This window comes from Centroberyx gerrardi, chromosome 19 (genome assembly GCF_048128805.1).
Source record: "Centroberyx gerrardi isolate f3 chromosome 19, fCenGer3.hap1.cur.20231027, whole genome shotgun sequence".
NCBI lineage: Eukaryota > Metazoa > Chordata > Actinopteri > Beryciformes > Berycidae > Centroberyx > Centroberyx gerrardi.
In genome coordinates, this window is record NC_136015.1 from 2,305,775 (window position 1) to 2,321,951 (window position 16,177).

General features: G+C 40.5%; 1 protein-coding gene across 1 annotated transcript in view; it reads right to left on the reverse strand.

Moving 5' to 3' along the window:
• The window catches only part of epb41a (erythrocyte membrane protein band 4.1a), a 47,601-nt gene extending 31,880 nt beyond the window's left edge, over positions 1-15,721 (reverse strand). The window contains exons 1-9 of the mRNA XM_071919171.1: positions 15,653-15,721; positions 14,919-15,023; positions 13,633-13,675; positions 13,475-13,550; positions 11,451-11,669; positions 8,838-8,925; positions 6,127-6,279; positions 5,811-5,908; positions 5,494-5,669 (exon numbers count right to left, since the gene is read on the reverse strand). Coding sequence (XP_071775272.1) covers positions 5,494-5,669; positions 5,811-5,908; positions 6,127-6,279; positions 8,838-8,925; positions 11,451-11,669; positions 13,475-13,550; positions 13,633-13,675; positions 14,919-15,023; positions 15,653-15,706 — 1,012 coding nt within the window. The 5' untranslated portion in view covers positions 15,707-15,721. The remainder of the gene's footprint in view (positions 1-5,493; positions 5,670-5,810; positions 5,909-6,126; positions 6,280-8,837; positions 8,926-11,450; positions 11,670-13,474; positions 13,551-13,632; positions 13,676-14,918; positions 15,024-15,652) is intronic.
• Between the last annotated feature and the right edge of the window lie 456 nt (positions 15,722-16,177).

Consider the following 16,177-nt stretch of genomic DNA (forward strand, 5'->3'; position numbering starts at 1 on the left):
TTGCTCCAAACTACTGGACCAAGAGGTTTTTTTTAGCTTCTTCAGTACACTGAAGTACACTGAAAAGTTTGGACACACCTGATTGAATGTTCTATGTTTTTCATTCTCTTAAAGCCATTTTGATCCAAAGGCTTCTGCTTAAATGCTTGAAATGTGTTTCTTAGACAAATATAAATAGTGAAGTTGATCCTATGTATGAATTTCTTTCCAAAGCCTTTGCCTTTCCATCAAGGCAAAGGGCGGCTACTTTAAAGAATCTAAAATATAAGATAGTTTTGATTTGTTTAACACTTTTTTGGTCACTGCATAATTCCATTTGTGTTATTTCATAGTTTTGATGTCTTTACTATTATTCTAAAATGTGGAAAATAGTAAAAAGAAAGAAAAATGTGGTGTGTCCAAACTTCACAGGCAGTGTACAGGTGAAAGCAGCCTTCGTTACTCTGATCTCCCTTGTGTACATTCTTTGGCAACTGCATAGAGACGCATAGCTCTCGGCAGTGTGTCAGCAGTGAATGGGTGTGTTACGATTCGGCGACTGCAACTCATTTAGCCGACTCTGATGCATTATTCGCTTGACTGACCTTGTTGTAGTGTGGGACATTTCACACCGACTTACTCTTCACAGCAACTTACTCTCGGTGTTGGAACGATCAGAACAGTCATTTCTAGTAACACCGTTGTATTAGCATCTAATCACAAAGTAGCAGAGGTGGGGACTCGAGTCACATGACTTGGATGCGAGTCAGACTGTTTTCTGAATTTGTATGGAATGATTGAATTTATTGAAGTTGATTATAAATTATAAATTATAATAATATAATATAATATAATAATAATATAAATTTAGATTATAGAAATCAAACTCATGATGCTCTTACCAAGTTTTTATCCTATTAAAACCATATTGCATTGAAAAGTCCTAGATATTTAGTTTTCTTTAAGATATTAAATTGACACTGGCCTCTTGATTTGTTCTGACTTGACTTGGTATTCTACATCAAGACTTGAGACTTGACATTAATGACATGGACTTGTCTCAGGTGCTGACTTAATACTTGAGGGTGCAGGTTGTGGGTTGGTGGAAACAGAGGAGGTGGATGGAGCAGATGTACTGTAGCAGTAATCCTCGCTTCAGATTTCTTTCACTTTTGATAGTGAAGACAGTTTGGGGAGGCGGCAATTGTATCACAGCGTGAGCAGAAAAACACTAAATTTAGATAGAAAAGAGAACCAACTCAACCCCTGGCTGGGCGCAATTGCAATTTTGCATACAATACAAACAAAAACGTTGCAAATGCAAACAAATGCAGTTTTTCTTCTGTGATTATAGCCTCAGGATCATCTCCAGTCAGTCCACAGCAGGAGGTAAGATTAGCACGGCAAGCACAGGACTGATGACAATGTGTGGTTTTTCTGCCACAATAAGACTAGTAGAGGCTGTAGTGAGATTGCTGGCACAACTGTGAAAAAGTGGTTCCAACCATCATCAGGAAGAAGATGAGAGTCATCAAGGAAAACCAAGTCCAGCTTTAACCTAAGCTTTGGAACGGAAACCAAAAGATGACTGTCAGCATCGTGTCATTTTGACATTCCAGCCGCTCCACAGAGGTGCTTTTATTATACTTTAAAGGAGGAGCAGAAGGGAAAAGCATCCGGAACATATTCATCACAATTGTTATATATGATATTGTTTTATACAACAGTTCTATAAACAAAGCTATTCAAGTAATTGTAATTTGAGACAACCGATTCTGATTTTTGTCTTTTATTTGCCTCCGCCAACAAAAACAGTTACCTCAGCATTCCACTGCCAAGTGTTGCCAAGCAACACAGAAACTGTTTATATCAGAACAGCTGTAAAGCAGAGTGATACATATAGTAAAACGTCCCAGTGCTGTTATACTGTATATCAGCACTCAGGGAATGCCTCCTGTCCAATCAAATTACTCGACCAGAACTAAGTATTTTTTTCATTATGTGCACAAATGTAGGCAAACGCTGGGCTGAAACAAACTACAATACAGCCAGACACTTGTATACAAGGTTACAATGATCTGCTTTTTGAAGTATGTTTGTCACTTTGATAAATGTATAGACCTTTTTTAAATCACTATCACACCCTATGTGGACTACCATTCATTTCATGATTTTTTCATGATTTATGATTTTTTTAGTTATTCAAGTTATTTCACCAGAAAACAACAATAATTTCTCAACATTTCAATGTACCATATGAGGATGAACACATGCATCAGCCATCGAGAATTGAACCTCAGCAATTTTTGATCTTGAATGCTTCCATCGCAACGCACCGGCAACACCACGCAACAGTGGCTGTCATTGATTGATTGTCATTGATCCACCTAGAACCTGCTGTAAGCTTTGGAACCGAAGAGGCTATTAGACTTGAGAGCAAAGTAAGAGGGAGAGCAGATGGGTTATTAACAGCCAGAGGAGGTTTTGAAGGCATTCTGTGTGGTGTAGCTTAATCTGCCACTGGCTGTCCCGTGTTGACAGCACAACGTAAAAAAAAAAACAGATGCTATCAGGACACAAGTTACATAACCCTCTGTCCCAGATGACAAAGCTGTGAGGCGGAGAGACTGGAGTGAGTAAAGAGTGGGAACAGAGAGAGGAGAGGGAGAACAGAGTGAGAACAGAGAGACAACAAAGACAGAACAGAGTGAAAACAGAGTGAGTAAAGAGTGAGAACAGAGAGAGGAGAAAGAACAGAGTGAAAACTGGGAGAACAGAATAGGAACAGAGAGAACATGAGAACAGAATGAGAACAGAGTGAGAACAGAATATGAACAAAATGAGAACTGAGAGAGAACAGAATAAGAACAGAGTGAGAACAACATGAGAATAGAGAGAGCAGAATTAGAACAATGAGTCCAGTAATAGAACCAGTCTGGTTCTACTCTTTTCTCTCTTTTCTGGAATTCTCTGTCGTATTTTTCATTCACTCAAAGGCCATTATTGAATGAATTCAGTTTAAAATGTAACTAATTTCAAAAGAAGCCCTATTTCCATTTTCCAAGTATGAATTTATTAATTGTTCAAAAAGTTTTAGCCTAATCCCCGTTTCCATTTTCCAAGTTAAATTCAATGTGTTGAAAAGGTTTTAGATTAGTCCCAATTTCCATCTTCAAAGTTCAATTTCCCAGATGTGAGGCGGACGCATATCAAAAGACAGCTTTGCCCTACTGAATTACAATAGGAGACTTGTATAATGTTTGAATACATATACCAACAAACTGATAAGAGGTGTGAGACATATGGCACTGGTGGAATACTTGGAGTGTGTTTTAATGCATGTAATCGTTATCTCCCATCTTATTTCTCTGTATGAATTCATAAAACACTTTTTTGAAATCTGAAAAAGCTAGAAAAAACTCTTCTTCTGTCTGCTGACTGGCCACAAAGTCTGATGGTGTTATGTGAATCCGTTTGTATGTTATGTGCCTATGGTGAGAAGCAGGGGTTAAAGTGGGCCGGAACGATCCGGAACGGCGTTCCGGCACCTTCGATTAATAGGCGAAGTAAATAAATCTGATTGGCAGTTTCATACATAATAATGTCAAGCGAGTTCACAGGGCTGCCAATTCTCACGCATTGACCGTGAGACTCATGCAATTGACATTTTTCACACGCTCTCACACCACAAGTCCATTTTCTCACGCAGTGAAAAACAAATTCATAACTGATAACGTTGTGGCGCGAAAAGAGACACTGACAGCGCACGGACAGACAAGACAGAGCAGCACCGTGTAGCAGCGAGTTATTCAGACCATCTGAATAGCGAGAAATATACACAAATCTATTATATTGTAATTTATTCCCATGCATGCTGCTCAGAGTAATCTCAGTCAGCGGCTCTTCTGCGTCTCTCCCTCTCCTCTCGCGCCGTGCGCACGCAGGCAGGAGTGAGAGTGAGTTACTATGGTTACGGACGCTCTGTGTCTCTGTCGCTCTGAAACTTTCTCGCAATTCCCAATAATAGGTTTTTAGGTTAGTATGCCTATGCAAAATCAGTACCTCAATGCTAAAATCTAGTAATATAACATAATTTTACATTTTTGGTTAACATTATACAGGGTTGCTGTTTCTTGACTTAATCCAAGAGGTTAGGTGGTGTAGAAATGCAGGAAATTTGTCCCCCCCCCCCCCGGGAACAGGGTTCCCCCACCTGCCAAATCCCACTTTAACCCCTGGTGAGAAGACATGCCCACCACCACACCCCCCCCCTTGGCCAATTGGTATGACAAGTTAATAAGTTCTTCCTCACCCCATGACCGATCGTTCCACAAAGTTTTATGCAAATCCATTGATAACTTTTTGAGAAATCCTGCTAGACAAACATTGACAGTTTCAATTAACTGTATTAATGAATTCTTCATGATATCATCTCCTCTGCTGTTTTCTCTGTGGATTAAAATATTTAAATATGGTAAGCATTTCAACATAAAATAATTAAAAGTAAAGGGACTCAATTTATATGGAGAGAGAAACTCTTAACTTTAAAAAGTAAGGTTAGTATCATGGATTTTCAAGGGATTTATTCATGGGTTGATTCACAGAGACACTAGAAATTAAGTGATTTCTCATGCCTTTTGTACAGGTTTACAGGTTATTAAGTGGAAATTAATGGAAAAGTTCCTGTCTCCCTGAATTTTACATTCAATTAGAAAGTAAGGATGTCAAAAATTAAAGGAATAGTTCACCCAAAAATGAAAATTCTGTCATCATCTACTCACCCTCATGCCAAATGAAATACAGGTGAAATTTGTTAGTCCATATAACACACAGGAAGGTTGCCAGCACAACTTTGTAGCAGCCTTCTCCAAATCAACTGAAGTCAATGGGGACCAGTTCTTTAGAGTTCCAAAACAAAAACAGCCAAACAATCACACTGTGAATAGAAAGACCTATACACCATTATTTGTTGCAAGTCAATCAGCTGTAGTTAAGATTTGCACTAAATTATGGTGTAAATATACTGTAGGTCTTTTTGGAACTCTGAAGAACTGGTCCCCACTGACTTCAGTTGTTTTGGAGAAGGCTGCTATGGAGTTGTGCTGGCAACCTCCCTGTGTGTTATATGGACAAACATCACCTGTGTTTCAATTGGCATGAGGGTGAGTAGATCATGACAAAATTTTCATTTTTGGGTGAACTATTCCTTTAAGGGGGTGTTTAAGGGGGTCTCCTCCATTAATAACTGCCTTAATTAATTTTAAGGGGATTTTGCATGAATTAAGGGGTGAATTGATGTAAATGTAAGGTTATTTTAAATATTTATTATATTTAAATAATTTTATATTACTGGTTCGTAGAGGAGCCCAGTACTCAGTCCAGCTCTACCAATTTCTTAGAAATCTTACCGAGCGTTGCTTTGGGCAAGCTTGAGTGGAACCAACACACACACACACACACACACACACACACACACACCTGTCGACACCAGAAACGGCAGGTACAGTGATATACCTCCATCCAGGCTCCGTGAGTTCCTCTTGCTGGATGAGCGCTGGAACAGGGGGGCCGGTCTGTCGATCAGAGAGCTGGCCTGGCGGGTCTGGGCCTGGGTCCGGCCGCTGTAGCGAAACTTGGAGCCCAGCGCCAGGAACTTCCTGGGAGTGGTGGCCACCTCAGTGGAGGTCAGCCTGGACACAGTGCAGGAACTTCAGTTATTTAACCACAGGGACGATATATCATGAACCCATATCCGATATGGAATCGTATTGGGAGATAAGCATATGGTCCCATCCATATAAATAAGGGACTTGATTGTTGTAATATCTCACCTGAAGAAGGTATGATGTTCTACACACACTTTCCACAGCTTCTTGGACGCCTTGTAATTGGGTAGTTTGAAGCCGATTGCACTCTCATACTGTTCCAGCTGTAGGAATGAAAAAAATGAATCCGCTTCAGTGTTGCACTTTTATTTTGAAATACTTACTACTAATACTATTCATCCCCCAAGAGGTAAATTCTCTTTCCTCTCTCTGGTCGGTCAACTAGGTTTCAATGATTTTGCTCACAGAGTGCACTACTAAAGATCACAAACCACTGATTTTGCATATGAATCAGTATTTGTTCATAAGAACCACAGTGTACCTCTGATGGCCTTATTTTGATGAAGAAGCTGCTGCGTTTGTAGGAGACCTTCAGGACTTTGGGCCAGGGAAAACGGTTGATCCTCAGTTTGTCTTTGTAAACCATCAGGCCGCTGGAGCAAACCCCCAGCATGATGTCCACCCCGTCCAGATCCTGACAGAGACAGAGAGAGAGAGGGGGAGAGAGAGAGAGAGAGAGAGAGAGAGAGAGAGAGGCAGAGACAGACAGACAGAGACAGAGAGAGAGAGACAGAGAGAGAGAGAGAGAGAGAGGCAGAGACAGACAGAGACAGAGAGAGAGAGAGACACAGAGAGAGGCAGAGAGAGACAGAGACAGAGAGGCAGAGACAGACAGACAGAGAGAGAGAGAGAGACAGAAACAGAGAGAGGCAGAGACAGACAGAGACAGAGAGAGAGAGACAGAGAGAGAGAGAGAGAGACAGAGAGAGGCAGAGACAGAGAGAGAGAGGCAGAGACAGACAGATAGACAGAGACAGAGAGAGAGAGACAGAGAGAGAGAGAGAGAGATTTCTATGTCAACATACACATACTGTACATACACGTGGGTGGCACTAATATAAACTCTATCTTAAAGCATTAAGGAGTTACAGTAGTTTCAAGAAAATTAGATTTTCCTCATTAAAGGACCACTTCACTGATTTTCAACCTTATCTCTATGTACTTGTCACAGTATGACATGCTTATATACACCATTACACTTGCCAATATTCTCTGTATCTCATAGGCAGACTCTATTCAGCAAGAAAGACTACAGCTTTAGTTTTCCTGTCAAAGTCTCAGTTTTATCTGGTAAAGACAATGATTAGAGGCGAATGACTGTCTTACCACTGCCTGGCCCGTGATTGCATCATCAGGTAGAGGATTTGAGAGGATGAATAGAGTCTTCTCCTGAGATACTGAGAGTATTAACAAGCGTAATGGTGTGTGCAAGCATGTCCTACTATGACAAATGCGTAGAGATATGGTTGAAAAGGTGGTAATATGCAAATTTATGCAGTAATGTGTCTCTCCAAAATCATCTATTGTTCTTAAGTTACACTGTACTCCTGTGTTCTTGAGTTATGTGTTCATAATAATGTGTCAACACACAGACACACTGACGGCACCATGACAACATAATATTCTGCATACCATGTACTACGGAGGGACATAATAAGACCTCTAATAACTGGATTTAAGATGTTTTAATACTTTTTAAAGGCCTTAAATGTAGATAATGTATACAATTCAACTCAATTCATTGTGCTTTATTGGCATGGCAGTTTAAAAACAAACAATATTGCCAAACGTGACAAGAAATGAATCATCAAGTAATCAACATTTTAGAAAATCCCATCCCCTCCCATGTATCAGTGTGTGTATGTGTGTGTGTGTCTATCAGTATTCTGTCTGCAGATACCCAATATAATCATGTGTTTGTAACGTTTGTTCTGTTTACTATGTGTGATCACGCAAATAGGCACCAAGCATGATTTTCCACCTTATGTAGACAGTACTGTATTCTACTCCACTCTGCCTTGCACTGCTCACCATCATCCACAGAGGGGCAGCAGACACCTCTGAAAACGACTGCTTCCATATTTTATTTAAATCCCTGGGTTTGATGCAAACAGATTGACCTCATTTCTGCTATGAAAGCTGACAAGGCACGTGTTTTCCTCTTTTTTTGGGACAGGCAGGCACGCTTACTTGATAGATGAAATACAAAAAAAAACACACAGACACAGCTGCAAACACATTGTTCTGTGTTTTTACATCTCTGCAGCTAATGTTACACAGATCCGTTCTCCAAAAAGACCACTGGGAAGCTACATCACATGCATTTCCACCTTAAAGCCCGCTTTTATTCTATTTCAGAAGCCTAGACGAAGGTTGCCTTTAACTAATTAAAGTAAAAATCCAGCCTCAGATGTGCTTACACTGTTATTTATCACCAATCTGTGATGTTGGATGCATTTCAGTTATTTTGTGATGAAGTGGTGCAATTTACTTTTTTGGTGTATCCACTTTCCCTCAATCTGCCTTGTCTACTTCTACTTCAGCTGATGATTTCCTACATTTCCCAGAATGGGTTTCAAAAAGCCGAATAGAAGGGGGTTCTACAACAGAACAAAAATGCAAGCTGTGGCTGCATTGCATTCTGGTCTATTGAGGCTACTGTGGGTGGAGAAATTGGTCTCTCTGCCTCTTTTACGATGGATTTCTTCCTGTAACATCGGTGCAAAATGGCGGCTCTAGAAAGAAGCCCTCGCTTTTTGATTCTGAGGAACTGACACCAAAACTTTGGTGTGATGTTTTAGATCGCTGAAACATTTTCTGCTATCAAACTCCATTGTAGCTGCTGGAATATATCTCAATGTGACGTCACGTCGTCTGTGTTTGGTACCAACAAACACAAAATGGTAAAAGAAATGCAAGGTACATTGCCAATAGGTGTTTGTAAGTGTCTTAAGGTAGATTTTTCTTTTAATTTTAATAGATCGGATCTCCAAAGAGAACACTGGGAAGCTACATCACATGCACTTCCACCTTAAGGATGTCTTTTACTTCATTTCAGAAGCCTAATTTGTCCTATGAAGGGTTCCTTCTACAAATTAACAACTGTATTGTTAATATCGGAGCACCCACTGACCCACTGGCTATACTAAGATTCAATGCAAAGATAGTGACTATGCTAAGATAGAGACTTACCTTGGCCTGGTGGAGGTCTACTCCATACATGGCGAGCTTCTTGGCGTTCTCCAGGAACATCATGTCTGCCTGGGCCGGGCTCATCGACCTGCCAGGACACCAGAGCAGGAATCAACAGGACACATGGCTACGCCTTACACTTGAACTGTATATTATGTTGAGCAGCTGTAGTGTGTGTGTATATCTGAGGTGGTCCTAATGAGAATCAGTTTGACTTTTAGACCTTCAGAGGGGAGGGCAGTTTGGTCAGTCTTCACTTGTTCAAGAGGTTAGTGTCAGATTGGGATTTGGGTTTAGAATTAAAGATGAACAACAGAGTTTTCGGCCACTAGTGGCGCTAGTAACAAAGTGGGTCCCTGCACAACAGCAAAAACACTTTTCATGTTTTCGAACAGGACGTACAAGCATGCCACGACCACGGAGGAGATTTAGCACACAATTGTGTGCAGGTTTCAACAAGTTAAATTTAAGACTTTTTAAGACCTTTTTAAGACCATTATGAATGCAATTTAAGACCTATTTCATGTCCATACTGGCAAAAAAAGTACGAAGGATATGAGCATTTTTAACAATAAATAAATAAATACATAACAATAAATATTGGGGCAGCAGGATGGACTAGTGGTTAAAGACACCATCCTTAAACCAGATGATTTGTGCCCCATGTCAGCAAAAAACCGAAGTGTCCGTGAGCAAGTCAGTGAATCCCTAGCAGCTCACACACACATACAGTTATTTATTATATTTATTGTTTATTGCATTATAGGCTATTATAGATCCGTGTGTAAAGTCCAGAGCACCTCCACTTTTAATGTTGGCGTAGATCCAAACGCTGTCCGGAGGTCGCTTACCAGAGTTGCAGGAGTTGCATCTGGACTTTGATGCTCCCGATGTGAAACCAGAATATTGGGTGATGGCAGGCGTTTGCTGCTGGCTTTTTACGGCAGCTTTATGTTTTTCAGACTTCCCATGCGACTCTAATGCCTTTATACCCAGCGTTCCTAATTTCAGCGTTTTCTTGCACAAAGTGCAGCGGGCTTCAAATGTGTTTTCAACCGGCTTCAACCAAGCACTAAATTGGCTGTTCTCGAGCCAGATCTCGTTGAACTTGCACTTGCCCATTTTAGATGAAAGTAACGTAGCCCACACACCACATCGCGACACACTAGCTGGGTCTGCTCCGATAAATTCTGACCGGGCTGCACAGTTTGCTTTAGTCGTTATTGGTTCGATTTTGGTTTCGTTTTGTAGTTTTGTTACAGCGTGATCAATACACATTTTTCCCAAAAACATATTTAAAAGCGAGACTGACGTTAATGCAACTTTATAAAAGTAACGTTAACTTCATAATCCAATCAATTTTTAAGACCTGTCAAAATCGTATTTAAGACATTTTAAGACATTTTAAGGCCTAAAATTCAGATTATTGGATTTTAGACTTTTTAAGACTTTTTAAGGACCCGCAGAAACCCTATATGTGGAGAGGGAGCGTTCCAGGTTGTTTTTCCTCTCTGCTCACCCAATAACAATGTCGACAGAAGAAAGTGACCCAAATGAGTTTGGGAGAGCAAAGAAACGAAAGTCTGATCGTAATGTTGAGTGGAGAAAACTCGTGGATGAAAGGAGACGACGTATTAACACTGGAGAAGCTTTTGAACGGTGGAGAACAGTGAAGTTAGAGAAAGCATTTTGTACCGATGCGGATGTAGCACTCGTCTGGTAAGTTAGCTTGCTAGCTAGTCTAGCTATGTTACTCATGTTACAATCCTATATCCTCTATGTCTGTACAAGTGAAATTATGAATATAGACAAATCCACGCTGTTTTCATGGAAAACTCTGTTGTTCATCTTTAAGAACAGAATTAGGATCAGGTTTAGGTTTAGGTTAGGGTAAAGCCAAGAACATACTGGAAGCGTCAGAGCATCAACAACTGCTTTTTGTGGTTTCTGGTGCCACAGTGCAAAGGAAAAATATATGGCAAAATAATAGAATTTTTACAGGCAATACTCTCAGTTAAATAGGCATGTCTGTGTTATTATGTATAGTAGTAGACAACGGTTCCAGTGGAACGGAATGACGAATCCGTTGGAAAAATCCAACTTTTGCCGTGTTTCTAGTCCATCTTGCCTCCATTAACCAGTTTTATTCTGGATACAGTAGCTATTTTGTCTTTTTTGTTTTACTACGATAAAATATCAGTAGAAAACAATATTTATCTCGTTACGTAGGTAGTCACCTATGCATGATAGGCTATTACAAATAATATAACCTCCCTGTAAAATGTACCTTTTAATGTTTTGCGAACAAAATAAATGGGATAGCCATCACACTCAAAGGGGAATTTGAGACAAGGGGGCACAGAAAATCTGCAATCTTATCCTTTGAGGTTAGTTTAGGGTTAGGACTTGGGTTTAGTGGTTAAGATTAGATGTAGGATTAGGTTAGGGTAAGGGTTAAGGATAAAGTTAGTTTAGGATTAGAAAATGAATATAATAATACCATGGTCCTCACAAGTACAGTGAGAAAAACGTGTGTGTGTACGTGTGTCTATGTGTGTCTTAATCCCTGCTGTGTAATCCCTTTAGTTCTGTTGACTGAGCCCATGTTCTCACCTGTATGTGCGGTGCAGCTCCATCATCTTGTTTTCCAGCTCCTTGGTCTGGCCCTGGGCCAGCTTCATGTCCTTTCCGTACTCGTTGCCGTGCACCTCGGCATCGTACTCGCCCAGCTCCGACTGCAGGGCGTAGGAGCCCAGCAGGGCCAGGGTGACGAAGGAGCAGGGCAAGCGGCCCTGCAGGATGTCCTTACGCAGCTGGAGACACAGGTAGTACCTGCCGTGCACAGAAAGGGTTCACTTGTACGTCTGGTAAGACAGCCAGCACCAGTGATGGCTTTACAGGAAGAGTTCACCCAAAAATTCACCCAAAAATTAGCTTTTAGTTTTTATGGACCGGACAAGTGGAACAGGCTGCAGGAATTGCTGAAACTAAAACAGACAGTTTCACTCGCTTCTCCCACTGTTATTGAATGATATGGTAAAAGTGGAGTGTTCCTGTTTTTAGTGATCCGCAATTACATGCTGTCTTATATGTATTGATTTATTTATTTTTTTATGTTTTTTTATGATGTTTTATTGTATCAGGGCGTCATTGTAAAAGAGGGCATCTGTTCTCAATTGACCACCCTGAATAAATAATGGTAAAATAAAAAAATGGAAAAAAAATTAAATAAAATTTTTTTAAAAATGAAAATTTGTCATTATCTACTGACTTGATGTCAGTTTTTATTATTATTATTATTAAACCTTTATTTAGACAGGTAATCTCATTGAGACACGGGGTCTCATTCACAAGAGAGACCTGGTCGGGCAACAGCAGCAGTACAACACAAAGTTACAGACAGACAGGACATTCAATACAGAGACAAGATAAAACACAATCATAAAAGTGATAAGTGCAAAAGTGCCAAAGTGGTAGCCAGATTTTAGGCACTATGTACAAGAGCAAACCCCCACAGACGCTCTCTCCATATTTCTTAGGAGTAGTTTAAAATCCCCTAGGGGAATCAAGCTGGACAGCTTCAGTTCCTGCTGTAGCGTGTTCCAGGTTGAGGGGGCAGAGTAGGAGAAGGCCTTTTTACCAAATTCAGTATGGACTGAGGGGATGGAGAGAGTGATGAAGCTGAAACACTGGTGAAGTTTGTATGCCAATACAAACTTCACCAGTGTTATTATTCTGTTTGGAGTAAATTTATGGTCATTTTTTGTGCTTTTTGGAAATCTACAGCAACAGTCTCCATTCACTCCAGTTTTGGAGAAGGCTGAAATGAAGCTACACCAGCTATCTCGCTGTGTGTTATATTGACATACAAACTTCACCAGTGTTTCAGCTGACATGAGGCTGAGTAGATAATAATTTTCATTTTTGGGTGAACTATTCCTTTAATTAGACCAACATCTTGCCCTGCACTTCTGCTATATCACAATGTTAATGTCTGTTTTGGAGGCAGCATCATGGATGGATTCCATTTATTCACGGTTTTATCTTATATTTAGGCAGCCCACCCAGATAAATTAACAGCCACTCAGGTAAATTTTTGTTTTAGATATATTTCAGATACTGCGATGCAATAAGATGTGTGTTTCTCGTCAATGTAGGTTACAAGAATCACTAGGTGTTGGTTATGGCCTTGGTAGCTAATTTCACTTCTTCTAATGTGTGTCCTTATGCCAATTTTAGACCATCTGCAGTGTTTTCTTTTGAGTCATTTCTCTTGATGTATATAGCTGATCTTCTATGCCGGTTTAGATAAATATAACATTAACAACATGAAATAACTGTGGCGTCCATGTGACCGCAACGTCTTGGGTTCGAATCTGGCCTGGGACCTTTGTCGCATGTCATCCCTCTCTCTCTCCCCAATGTGCTAACATTAGCTAATGCTATCAATAGAAAACAAGAACCATCATGATAATATTTAAAGGCAAATTCCCCCAAAAACACACAAACTAGAAAAGCAAAAATGCAAATTCATGTCCCTTTAAATCTGGCACAATGACCAAAACTGAAACATGGATGAACCTCAAGCCAAAGCAAAATTATAGGCAAAGATTATCGGACAAACACCCATCCAGTACCTTGTTATGTCTTCAGAAAGCTGAGCTGGATCCGGTGGGTAGAATTTCACATTAAATGTGAAATTATAGATTGCACCTTAAGAAAGAAAAGACCGACATCTGTAAAAAAGTATCTTAAAGACATAAAAGAGCACAGGGTGGATTTGAGTTTAGCTCACCTTGCACCTGCCTACGGATCTCCTTGGTCAAGTCCATCCAAACCTGATGAAGGAAATTGGAGACTATGACTGATTGATATAACACAATAGTTTGTATAGAATAGATTGTTTGGAATCAATAAAAGAAGAACTGGGTAGTTAGCATGAGCAGCGATAGCCACCATGGCTGAACAGGAACTCAAACTTCACGAAACGAAAATCCAGATGGAGACATAAAATAATAAAAAACACCACACCAATGAGCACTTAGCACCAAAAACAAGCATATCACGGATTACCACTTTAATCTAACACTTTTTCATGCTTTTTAGTTTGGTGATAGGAAAAATTGTTTCATGACTGGAAGCTCAAAGGTATGAGTCCCATAACAGCCAGTTCCCAAACCCTGCTGAGGTGACCTTTAGCATGACACTGACACCCACTGGCCCTTTGTTGACCTACACACAGTATGTGTGTGAGGTGCTACATGCCTCTGTGTGTGTGTGAGTGTGTGTGTGTGAGAGAGAGATAGGGATGTGTGCTCTAACAAGGTATCTTCACTTTTCAGAAAGCCAAATTTAAGACTCTTTAAGACCTTTTTAATGCTACCTGGAATTGAATTTAAGACCAATTTAAAAACCAAAATAAAGAAACAAAGCTGGTAAAAAGTGAACATAGCTAATGAAAGTTCTGAAAATATAAATGGGCGATAATAAGTAAAGCAGAGATAGGATGCATATTCTGTATTCATCTAAGAGAATTAGGGTTAGAGAAAAAACTGTCCTTACATAGTGAAAAAGTAAGACCTCTAATAACTAAAACATTTTATATATTTATTAAGGCCTTATAAATTTTGATCATTTATTTTCAGATTTTTTCCAGACTTTCTAACAACTTACAGATACCCAGGTTTTAATTAGTAAAAATTCCCATCAATACATGTGAGTACACTACATCTACAAATGCATCTGGACTCGGTAACGCTCTACTTGAAATGGTGTTTATAAGGTATAATAAGGCAGCATAGTTTTATTATAAACACATTATCAGAGATAACAATTATAATCAGACTGTACAGTTAATGATATGACATTAAACTGAACGTCATTTTCTGCTGTTTGTCTGAAGATTAGAATGTAAGAAAAGTTTATCTGTGCTTCTAATGGGCTTCTAATCGGCTTGTAATGCATCACAGTGGACTTCCAGTCAAGTGTTACCTTGTTCTCTAATTAGTGTATTAATGGGACGGTGAGAAAAGGGGTAATTAATGAGACTAACGCAGACTAATGAGTTACAGTGCAGCTCACCTTCATGGTGGGCGTCTCCCAGATGGCCAGGCCATAGTAGTCCCTCTCCAACAGGTTGAGGTGGTCACACACCTTGACGAACAGCTCCTGACCTTTGGCATGTTTCTACAACACGCGCACACACACACACACACACACACACACACGCACACGCAAAAAGACAGAGATGCAGTATAATTAATAGAATATATTATATTAACAGACTAGGCATTACATACAGGACAAATTCACTCGGTGGCACCTAATGTGTTGGAAATTAATTAGCAGATGGTGATAACAGAGCCCAGAGGGAGCAGTAGCATCTCACCCCCCCACCCACACCCTCCACCCTCCATCCCCCATGGGGCTGTTAAGCAGCTGTCGGGTTCAAACGGAAGCATAGTGGATGATAGTGGGCTAACGTAGAGGTCTGGAGCCACGGTCCACGGAGGTTTTCGTTCCAACCGAACACTACAGCGGCTCATTTCACCGATGCGTTCCTCCTCTCTGGTTGAAGCTGTGTTAATCGATGAAATGAGCTGCTGTAGTGTTTGGTTGGAATGGAAACCTGCAGGCTCTGCTGGACCTCAGTGGACCTTGGTTGAGAACCATTGGGATAAGGGATTTAGCCAGTACCTAGTTTTAAAGCAGGGTATCTGCAGTGTTCAGAAAGACAAATTTAAGACTTTGAAAAAAAAAGAATCTAAAGAATCTTGTGTGAGTGATGAAGAAGAATGATGCGCGCCGGCTCTCACATCCAGCTCACACTCATACAGAGTGTCGTCCAGCAGGGTGACTTTGATCTGCATGGTCTTGGCTCGACGGGGGGCTCGCGGAGGTCTGGCCTCCTCCTCTGCCGTCTTCTCCTCCCCCTCTCCCTCGCCGCCTTCTTCGGGCTCGGGCTCCTCCTCCTCCTCCTTCTTCTTCTTCTCGTTCTCCAGGGCCGCCTCCTCTCCTTTCTCCTTGTCTTGCTCCGTGTCCTTTCCACCCTCCTCCTCCTCCTCCTCCTCCTCAGCGTCGAGCGCCTCTTTCTGGTCTACCTGGGCAGGCTGGAGAAGATACTGGAATTACAATGCAACGGACAGGCTCTTGCGATCTGTATATGTACAGTTTCATTTTACACAAACATATCCATATTCACATCTCAGCACTGATATTCCTTTCATATTTATATCATATTGCATCTTACTTTCAGGTCATTAAGCCACATTAAGCTGTCATTTAACAGTTTAGGGGCAATTTACCACATTATTATGTAAGTATTTCTGGTTTCAACACAG